At 30.5% G+C, this 12,350-nt stretch overlaps 1 protein-coding gene across 1 annotated transcript in view; it reads left to right on the top strand.

Moving 5' to 3' along the window:
• Positions 1–1,740: 1,740 nt before the first annotated feature.
• LOC131852955 (putative phosphatidate phosphatase) overlaps positions 1,741–12,350 on the top strand; it is a 71,163-nt gene continuing 60,553 nt past the window's right edge. Inside the window, exon 1 of the mRNA XM_059203711.1 lies at positions 1,741–1,955. Coding sequence (XP_059059694.1) covers positions 1,856–1,955 — 100 coding nt within the window. The 5' untranslated portion in view covers positions 1,741–1,855. The remainder of the gene's footprint in view (positions 1,956–12,350) is intronic.

Here is a 12,350-nt window from a genome sequence, read left to right as displayed (position 1 = left end):
ACGCAAGAGCGCGGAATTATTAAAATAAATAATTGAAACTTACACCGCTAGATGGCAGTAAACAAAATGTTAAAATGTTTAAAATTATTCGGACAGATGGCGCTGTTGACAATTTTATGATCAATATTATTAATACGAGGATACAGAAAATAAGTTTTATATTTCGAGCTTTTTTAAATTCAATTTTTTTTTTAATATAATATTTTTTATAAAAAAATATTTGACATGTATAAAAATATTCTAGGTAAGATCTTACAAATCGTTTTCGAATAGTCTTTTAGTTCCTTATGAATAGATTTTTAAGATTTTTTTAACATAATTTTAATACTAATAGCTACTTTCGACTATATAAGATCCTAAATATTTTATACACTTAAAAATTTGCAGTTTCATCAGTTATTTACAATACACACTAAATAAACAATCGGTATTTCATCACACATCAGGTAAAAGAAATTAATTATTACCTACATCATAAGCCGAAAGGTAAATTCACCACAGGTGTCAATTCAAAAGCTACCGAGTACAATCAAAGTGACGACATTCTTTATATAAAAAATACATTAAAAAATAAACCATGGTAATCCAACAGAAATGAAAAATGGTTCTTTTGTTGTTTAACGACATAATTTAAACGCAGCCGACTACTGATTTCGACCGGTTCGGATTGAATAATGTGTCCCTATATATGACAGGAATAAAATTGTGAATTTGTATGTATGCAAATTAAATATCACAGAAAAAGTTAACCGGCAACCAATTACTAATTGAGGTATGTAATAAGTTTTAGTCTATTTCGTAAACTATGGCGCGGCATGATAAATTGCAATAAATGTCAAATTTTGACAATCAGTATCATTAGTTTCAATAAGCCCACTGTAGTCCACTGCTGGACTCGACGTAGGCTTATCTATATACCTACATAATATTTGACACTACTGACAGCAACTTATGCATGTGTGTCGCGCTGTCAGAGAAAAATGTAACCAGATATAGAAATATCGTGCCAGCTCGGTATTAACATGTGTTAGAAATACTACGTAAAATTTTTTATCATTTTTTCTCAACTGAGATCATTTTCCAAATTTACCACAAATTAGAGTTATAATATTATAATAATAAGTGTTTTCAATATTCCTATATAAGATATTTTTATATATAAGAATTATTATTCAAATTTAATAGTTATTAATACCAGAGTAAAATAATAAATAAAAAATAATACTGGTTTTAAAATAAAATTAATGATATATATATATATAATATATTATAGTTTAATATTAGTCAGGCTAAACAATATAATAACAAATTGAATGATATATTATTATATATATATATTTTGTATTTAATTTATCATCAACAAAAGAACACTACGAGAAGTTATAATTGTAAACTTCGAATTATTTTTGAATTTTTTTATACCATATTATGTATATGATAATGATTTGACTTAGAAATTATACATATGTTTTTAAAATTAAATGAAAATACTGACACTATAATTTTTAATTTTATTATTATTATTATGTTTATCGTTTCATATATTATACGTTTTGATATTATATTGCTAACATGATGAAACTAAATTACAGTTTTCTAATCTATTTCATTTATCACTATATATTTTGATTGTATTTAACGATAGTTGAAGTTACAAAACTGGATCAATGTAGCCCGAAAACTTAACGCTGTGTTGGCGACACTGTTCGCTTCTCTAGCTACTAACAGTCTGCGCGCGCATGTTCGTCTTTATTCACGTGTTATGTCAATTCTTAACAGTATTTTACGATTTTGACGTTATTTCGTAACATCGAGCATCTGCTCAAGTGTATTTATATTTTAAATTCTTTCTATAATGGAAAGAAATAATCACCATCACAATATAACAACAATGGACCGTAACTCCAAGTTTATTTTGCGAAAAATCAGTATGGATTTCTTCATTCTTTTTTGCGGTGAGTTATAAATTTTGTTGTTGGCTAAAATTTTATGGTTGTTGCAAATAATTCCTATTTTATTTATACTACCTAATATTTAAGGTTAACAAATATCGTTGTGTGTTATTTTTATCATAGTTAAAACTTGTTGAACATTTAATTCGTCTGATAACCAGAATGACAAATTATCGAAAAAACAACAACTGAATATTTATGGATGTCTACCCACTGACCTAAATGCCTATCTGAAATATAACATACTTTTCTAGTGTATTTTTAGATAAAATTTCCAGATATATAATTTTTCGTCTCATTTAAGGGGACTATATGAGTCTGAACATTGTGTATTAATAATTTACCTATAATTTAGGTTTTATTAAAAATAATGATGTCTAAAAGTTGTAATAAAAACATTATTAATATTATTACATTTAAAATTTTTTAGTTTAATATTATGACAGGAATAGGTAGTTATATTAATTTATGTCTCTTATATTTAAATTATTAAAAAAAAACTAATATTATGATTATTTAAAATAAACAACTTAGGATTATCTTAATAATTACTATGCATATTTATATAGTTAACAGACAGAAATAAATATATAAAAATTGGCTAATAGTGTGGATGTATAAAGAGTATTAATATCTCATAATACTAAAAACTAACTAATTAATTTACTTTTGTACATATTAGTTACTATTTATTTAGTATTCAATTGTTACAGACTGTATCAGATTTTTTTTATATGAAAGATACAAGTGTCATTCTGATAATTTATCTTCATCATCAGGCAGGAGTTGGCCTTCAGCCGTTTCATAAGTCCTTCTGCGGGTTTGGAGTGCCATCTGTGCTCACCCTCTATAGTTTGGTGAAACTACTACTACTACTAGTAATCTATAAGAAAACTTATCTTCAAGTCCAAATTAATTAGAACCATTAAGCCATTATTGTCATGAAAAGTGGTAACAATGTATGGTGTTATACAATGAGTATTCAAATAAACACATTCTGAACAAATTATTCTAGTTATAAAGAAACCTTTCTAATTGTGGTATTTTAGTCATCACCCATTTTTTTTATTGTTAGGGAAAATGTACAAAGTACACAATAAAAAAAAAGGTAACAATGAGAACATTTTATTTTTTTATTAATTATTTTATTATTAAGTAAGTATTTTATTTTATTATTAAGTAACACAAACTTAATTGAACAAGATTTTTTCTTTTGTTCTATCTACTTATATGTCATTTCTATAAAACTTAATTTAAAAAAATCTATATACTATATAAAATAATATAGTTTGTAACTATTATTTTGCTTTTCAATTTTATAGAAGTTACATAAAATATATGGTGAGTCGGAAATGTAAATAAAAGTAATTAAATATTAAATAAAATAATATTAAGCATATCTGTTAATTTGCTTTTCTATTTTATGTATAATTTAATACAAAACCATAACTCAAGTTTAATAAGTAAAACAGTGTTAACTATTTTATATAACAATTATGGGAAACATTTTTCCTCAATGGTATATATATGTACTACACAGTATTTGTATATAAATATTGGAGTATAGATAGATGTGATAGATACGAGTAGTTTAGATACTCATAACCATACATATCTTATCACATATACAATATGTATGGTTATGATTATGACTATATATCTATTAGGCTTGTGTTTTATATTATTACATGTATTATGTACCAATAGTTTTAATTAGAAAATGTGGATGTGGATGGTTATAAGGACAGAGGAAGACCGAAGAGGAGATGGATGGATTGTAAAAAAATATGGTATATCAAGAAAGGAAATAGGTAACAAGATGACTGTGAACAGGGATGAATGGAAGAGAAAAACATATTACCTTAATAGGATATGAACAGCAGATGACAAAAACATTTTACAATAAAAACTAAAAATTTTAAAATGCAGAATAGCTTATAATATCAGTTAAGTAGTTGATTCAGAGGGAATGTTTTTTAATAATGTGTTAATTTATGTTAAGAATAGGGTAATTAAATAAATGTAATAAAATGATCTAAGTATATTTCCCTTCATAGACATAAAAGCATTCTTGATAATAATAAGATTTTAATGTTACTACATGTTGAAGTTAATTTAAAAAAAATGAAATTATTCTGTAGTGAAATGTATGCAAATCTATATATCTATCAGTGTAGATGAAGTATCTATGTTTCTTCATGGCATGAACCTTACGGGAGAGGTGTATTGAATCTAGTGTCATTGTCAATGATAATTGCCATACATTGTATGTTGGAATTAATTATAATTATTTATCATCAATATGTCACTATGAATATTCATCAATATGATTGTTTACTATATATTGAACACCTAACAGTCATATTTATCATAAAGTATTTATTTTATTATAACATTCTATACCTACTTAATATTTACATAAGAAAATACTATCGCAGAAAAATTTTGGATACTCTTTTATGAAGGAAGACTTTGTGAAAAGTAGTCTGTGTAGCTCTATATAAATATATGAGATATTTTAGTCGCCAAGCTACTTAACTGCAGCATTTACCATCAGATGGTCCCTATGCTTGATTTGATTACCATCATAGTTAAAAACTTGCTTTATAAGCTGTGTTTCTTTTTGTAAAGTAATTAGGCTGTAAAATTACAGGGCAAGAGGTATAACATCTCAATTCTCCAGAATGGCAAAACGTGATGAAGTGATGCCGGTATGCAGTATATGTATATAAACGATGGTCACCACTTACCATCATGTGATGTCCCTCCGATCCATCCCCCGTACAATTTAAACGGGGATCGAAATTACGACCGCCTGAGCCGAGTTTCGAACCTCTAGCTGTGCTCTCAGACTAAAGTCGTATCCGTCAGCCGGGAATTGCTCCATAAGTCCTTCCGCGGGTTCGGAGTGCCATCTGCACTCGTCCCCTATCGTCCGGTGAAGCTATAAGGGCCAGCTGCGGCCAAACAGCATTAGAGTAGTCTGAGAAAAAACCATCAGGGGTCGTCAACTTACACACCATTCCAATTACATACCAAATACTGTCCACTTACAACGAAAAATGAGACTATTAAATTATTTGCAATTGTAGTCGCTATAAAAAATGGTGTTTAAAATGTTTGCAAGTAGGTATATTATCTGTAATTAACACTTGCGTGTTGATGTTGCGGCTCCCATGCGCAGTCACAGTGGGTGCATTGATGCACTCGCATGCATTCAGCAATGACCCTGTCCGGTTCACATCCAGAATACTTGGAAATGCTCAATTTGTTATTGTATTGTCAATATTTACTAACGTTGCAAAAGTTATGTTGTATGTTTGTTACCGCTTAAATATTACAGCTCGATCAACCATTGTGATTGAAATGTAGGTACCTAAATCAGTATTTGAGATCGTCAAGGATGTATATATGCTATACATTATCTTATTATGGGTGTGCGTACACTTGTTATAAATAATCGAAATTTGTAATTTACCTTTCACAAACGAACTGCCTTCAATAATTACAGATTCACTATGATATCAACATGAAACTTAAAAATTATAAATAAAATCGTTGTATTTCATTCACTATTAGTGAAGATGTCTCAATGGTGTTCTCTGACTCAATTATATTCACAGAAAATATCTACAAATTGAATTCTCCTTCTTTTGTCAATGAGTTGAGCATATTCAAAATTTACAAAGATACTGCGTAACGGAACACTGAAAAGAAATACATATAATGTTCTACACATCCTTCTTTTTTTAAATCAGATGAAAATCAGATTCGAAACGATGGTACATATCGCGTAAAGCCAGTCGGAAATAATCCCAGCTCCCAACATTGAACATTTTTATCTTGAGAACGCACATAGGCGTACATTCACACCGTATCGTAACAGGAATTATCCCATACATATCAACGGATGTGAGCCGATCGCTCGCGCCCGCCGCAGGACCGGCAGGTAATTGAGCTCGTGTCAAAACATCCGACAACCTGTCCGATTAAGCGTATCCGTTAAGCAGCCCTTTATGCGTCGGTGTGACAGGACGGCGCAGCATGAAATATAAAATTAAATATGTAACGTAAGCCGCCGTGGAATCTGTAATCTTCGTTTCTTTTAGAGCAACCGAAGTGATTGGGATTGGTGTCAAAGTTATTTTCTGTTACCAACGAGTACTGTTAAGTATAAGTAACTTATTATCAAATCTTTATTTCTGGTCGCGGCTTTGTACGGATGCATTATAAATATATGTAGGTTGCAAAGCAAGCCTCTGGCGGCAGAACTACGTGAGATATACGTAGTATGTGCTACGTACAGTTTTATCTGCGTTGGTAGCAGTACCTGTCTCCATGCTTACTACTTGCACTTATTAACAAGAGAACAAAATGTTATGTTTTATTAACACCCTTGTTATATATACTTGCATACATATATATATATAAAAACAAATATTGCAAAACGTTGCACGTTAGCTCCATTCAACAGAAGCTCTTTGAATCACTGTTTAACCAAATTATCAGTGAGTAGCACTTAACTCTTAAGTATTGGTATTTAAGTGCCATAAGCTTTGCTAGTGGACACTTTGGCTTATCTTTATGGCATAAACATGGTACAACAATTAACACAGAATGTTTCAAAGATGATCAAAGATTTGCAAAATAACAGATAGGACGTAGAATATTATTTAATACCGACACCTATATTTTTAACAACGACTAAGATATGATATCTCTTGTAAGATGTAAGATTGAACAGACTTTGGAATGTTTTATCTTTGGAACCCATACATTGCTGGTCCATTGGAATATAATATGATTTAGAACGTAGACAGGTTTTAGGTACTAGACTTTGTACAAAGTTGTTTGCGTTGGTGCTTCTGTCGTGTTTCAATTAACAAGCAGATTGTTTTGTAAGATGTGTTTTGGTTCTGTGGCGAGACTAAGTCCTTATTTTATTTCTTTTAAAATTTGGGTCTTTTGTACAAACTAAACGTACAGCCCAGTCTCGTACAATGGGACTATAATTACGACCTAAAATAATTACTACATTACCTCCCCAGTGAGCAAATTGCACTATCTGAATATTAGATTTAGTCCTCAAAATGGACACTGCATTAATATACCACAATGCAATATATTTTGTAATATTTGTAATGCTTTTGTTGTCTAAACGAGTGATAATTACCACTTTCTACCTTACTGTTTCTATACTTGTAAATGAAAGACAGAATAAATGTCGGAATGATGTCAATATTTATTATATTGACATCATTCCGACAACTGGAAATTCCAATAATGCCATATCGTCAATTTTAACAAATGTAATGGAAAGCATCTCTAAATAATAACTTTTCATTTTAATTGGAATTATGTTAATTTTATATCCATTTTTAATAAGCCACATTAAAAATTACGATATTACAAGTAATGTATTGCATTTTAATAACTTAAATTATATTTCCCATTTTGTCAATTATTTTTATATTCCTGTTAATTTACATAATGGATTATTTCTCTCTAATCTCTTTTATAAATATAACGAAGCCGCCGATTAGTAAGCCAGCGTTCTGTTGGTCATTACAATCTTTGATGAACATTTTTTATTAAATTAACGATTATACATTGTCACATAGTAGCAGTCCGTGTCATTCAGTCGTAATTCACATAGCACTATCTGATCCCAGACTAAGCAGAGGTTGTGTACTAGACAACTATTACAAATACTTAACTTTATTTTGTTTTCGTAAATACGTAAACACATAATTTATAAATATAAAAACACTGAGCCCATACAAATAATAATTCTCAATAATACATTTCGTGTGAGGAAACAAACCCGCGACCATCGGAAGTCGTGCGGTATATTAAAGCGCTAGGCGACCGAGGCCCTAATATATGTATACTAGGCATATTAGGGTAGGCTACATTAATCTCTTCATTATTTTATACTTCTAGTATTTATTAGAATAAATCAATTAGTACAAACATACCTATTCGGTGTTAAAAAAAAAATCACAGTGATCTGAAAGTAGTTCGAGCTAAGAAAAACTGTCAAGAAACTTTTCTCTTTTTAAATGCCATTGTAATAGGTAATATGTAGAACATATTAACTATTAAAGATCAGCGCGGTTGATTACAGAGAGGTAAATAGATACATATAAGTACCTACATTAAACTTTAATGAAAAATTTTTTATTCATAATTGCAATTTGTTTCTAGCATTTTATTATACATTTCTTATCTGTATGTTATAAGTTTTTACATATCTATCTGTTAATAATATCACAAGAAAGCAATAATAGGGAAACATAATATTTGCCCTCTATACACAGTTTCATCTCGTAATCTTTGACGATACAGAATCCTAACATCGTTGGCGGTGGCGGCATCTGTTTTATATTTTAACCAATATTTACATTGCTACTATCAGTTGTTATATCTGCATGTGATATCGCACTGTTTGTGAATATGTCCCCCCGTTACGCTATATCTTGATTATTAATCGTACTCGTATATTGTAGTGGAGCAATATGGACATATAAATGAAGACGAAGATGAAACGACAATTATTGTCGTATTAGTTATACATTTACTTCACAATAAGGAAAATCAATGTTAACAAAAATATGTTAAAACTATTTATCATAATATTACGAGAGGTGAAACTTTGTACCTACTCCATTTTAAGAAAATTAATCAGACGGAATAGTATAAAACTTAGCAACTAAGGTTCTGTAACTTTTGACAATGAAGATTTTTTTTCATAATAATGCATAATAATTACAGTAAATTAGTAATAAAAATATTATACAGTATCATAGCTTTGATACACGTATGGCCAATAAGATTTGGCAGAAATGTTTGTATGCCCAAATGTTCCTTTCCATTAACCGTCACATGCCGCTTCATGTTTAATATTTTTATACCTGCAGTCTTTAAAAAGAATTTAAAAAACGTGGAAGTTTAAAGTTTTAATTAATAATTATGTAGAAGTATGAATATATCTGTAAAAAAAAGTTAAAATGCTGTAAAAAGTTTTGTATCTATCTAATGATGATAAATTGGTGAAGTTCACATATGCATAACTTTGTTGTGGTACACATGTCTCAGAGAGTCATTTAGGCAGAATAATGTTCCTTCTGCGAGCTTTCTTTTTATAATGTTTGACATTTCATGAGTCGGCTTCTTTGAATTCACACGTGGTAAACCAATGTTTGTATCTGCACTATCTGCATCTTATATATTATCAGGTTCTATATCAGCCATACTGGATGTCGCGTCTGATAGACGGACATATAGACCGTATATATTAAATACCTCAGATTATCTTTAAATATAAAAACATCGTTTATATGTAGCGAAGCCTTTATTAATTTATAATAATAGAATGGTGCACCCGCTTGCACTAACATACGCTAGACAGGATTCTCTGAAGGGTGACAGGATGAGGATGAAGTCAGGCCAGTCAGCATTAATTACCAGAAGAAAAAAGTAATATATAATTTACGAGTGATGTAGACTACATGCCGTGTTTTTATATTAAAAAAAATAACCCTACAATAACTGTATACGTGCGATCCCTGGCCGAGTTATTAGTACACCATTTATACTGGAGCCCTGAAAATTTGAAGTTGTGTTTGTTTAAAGTTTATTGGCGTGAAGTGAAACGGGAACGTTGATAATGTTGCTCTTATAACGCTCATAACCTAGTACGCTCGTAAATATAAACCGGTAATTGTTCCAGAAATAGTACAATTGTTTGGCGTAACTATATTGTATCTAGGTGCAATAATTTCTAATTAGTTTCAAGCAAGCATTAACTAAATGTTTTATTGTAAGAAGAAATTTACAACGTCAGGGAGTTGCTTTAATGGAAATTATCTAAAAAAAGTAGTTTTGATCAAATTCCCTAAATTAGGTAGAGATTGAAACAGTTGTTATTGTAAAAGTCTGTACTGTATGTGAAAGTCTGTCTGTCCATCTAGCTGTCTTCATTGATGTTTTTAATGAAATTTTAATGAATACTTTTTCATTTATACTTACTTAAAATAAAATCATGATTTGCAAGAAAATGTATTAAATGTAGTTGCTATGTAACAGAATCTAGGTTATATTTATAGGTATATACATATATACATATTTCAATTTGTAATAGTAAGGGATAGATAAATGCATTGAGAAATTTATAGAAAGCGAACCAAATTACTGGTTGTCATAAGTTACTATCAGTTAAAAGTAAGAGTATTTAGTTCCGGTATTTTAGTTTTAATAGAGTGTAGAATTATGAAATATTCGACAATCCAGAAATTGCCTCATTGTAATTGCGACATAATAATGTAAATAAATCTTATTTTAATGTTATAAACGGGAAAGTTTGTGAGTATGGATGGATGTTTGTTACTTTTTCACGCAAAAACTACTGAACGGATTTTGATGAAACTTTACATTAATATAGCTTATACATCTGAATAACATATAGGCTATAAATTTCATTTATTCAAATAAACTTAATTTAAGCACTTTTGAATAGTCATAACAATTTGTTTTTTATATACCACTCGTTCGGAAAAACACAATAAGAACGAGCAAGAAACTTGTGTGTTGCTCTTTTAAATAATCCTTGTAAGTTTACATTTACAAGTCGAAACGTGTGAATACAAACTACCAACAAGCACTAATTTTTGGGTCAAATATAAATATGCAATAAGATTAAATCAGTCGTAGTGATAAGAGCAGACCAGTCCCTACAAGCAGCACTCGTTTCACGAGTATGACGGATGAGCCAGCCATCACTGCGCTCGACCATATTTTAGGGAGCCCAATGACCCGGCCCACCACGCCGCCACATGTCTGACATTTTAGTGAGCATGACTACTCATTCCACTCGACCACGTCACAGCTACAAAAATTACTATATGGTAAAAATAATGATGCATGCGGCAATCAATACAAAAGCCGCTACGCTATCATATATCAAGAAAGCAGTATGAAAATTAAAATTATAACGTTGTCCGCAAATAAACTTATTCTTGCTATATATTGCTATCATCTATAAATTCATCTATTTTATCTATTCATCTATTTTTGAATAGCCGAAACCCCTCAATAATGTAAAAAATAATGATGCATAATAAATAGAAACAAAAAAAATTACGACTAATGACACATAATATATTCGAATTTGTACACATACCAGAGGCAGGATGGGTTCGTTAGGCATAGCACAGGCTCCGGTGATTTCAATTGAGAGCAATCAGCCGCTTGCAGGGAAACTGCACAAAATTGACTTATGACCACTTTCTATGTGTGCCGGCGCTGTCTTAATTGGTGTAATTGTTTAGTTAGCAGTTTATTGACCGATGTTCATGTACGATCGAAGGATTAGTCAGTAGAAAACTTTATAAAATAAACTAGCTGATGGTATACCTTATGGCGAGCACGATTCCTCGCATGTTAAAAACATTTCTATTAATAAGCATGATTATTTGTATCGGTCTAAGCGTTTTCTATGTACTATATGTATGTATTGACAAAAATGTATCTATATTTTTATAACAGTTGTCTAGTACCCGTAACACAACTTAGCTGGCGCTGCGTGAATTGCGATAGGTTACTATTATGCGACAAAGAATAATCAGTAAATAAGTTAGATATTATATATATATGGGTATATATGCACGAACAGCACCACGAATATCTTTCGTATCCTGAAAATTCACTGCCATATCTCACCCTTCAACCGAAACACAGCATACAAAACAAAGCGGCTAAAATAAATGAGTTGGCACAGTCACAGTCGTTGAATGACTTTATACAATCTACCTAGTAAAAATTAAAATAGAAAATAAATATATAAATTCTGCAGTTCTACCTCATTTTATATTACACGGAGCAAAGCATGTAAAGTACATTACCAACTGGCTTGCCCATAACAAGCTTGTGTTAATCCACCAAAACCATACTTATAGGCTTGGAGCGTATTAACAGTATACTTTTCACTGGCGTTCACTGTAAATTGGTCTTAATATGATGCTATTGGGTGCACGGCACGGAGGAAGCTCAGGTATTACGGCATCCGTACTGTGGTGTAATTGACGGAAGGGTATACTTAAGCCAGTCCTCATTTTATTAGCTGCAGAAGTTAGCGAAATTACCACAGATAGAAAAAATATGTAGATGCCGCAATTGGACTTATTTTGCCTGTTCGATTTGAATTGACTGCTCGATTTCAAATCGAATCAAAATCATTTATTCATGCAGGACATTTTAGGCGCTTTTGAATGTCAATTTTATTGTATTAATATTTTTTAGCTACCGTCCTGTTCAGTATAGGATTGAATTGAGAAGAACTTGCAAGAAACTCAACTGAATTATTTTTTTCTTTATTTTATTTATAAAAGTTTATTTATT

This window comes from Achroia grisella, unplaced genomic scaffold (assembly GCF_030625045.1).
Source record: "Achroia grisella isolate CSIRO2021 unplaced genomic scaffold, CSIRO_AGI_Agris_v1 utg869, whole genome shotgun sequence".
NCBI lineage: Eukaryota > Metazoa > Arthropoda > Insecta > Lepidoptera > Pyralidae > Achroia > Achroia grisella.
This window is presented reverse-complemented; position numbering and strand designations above follow the sequence as displayed.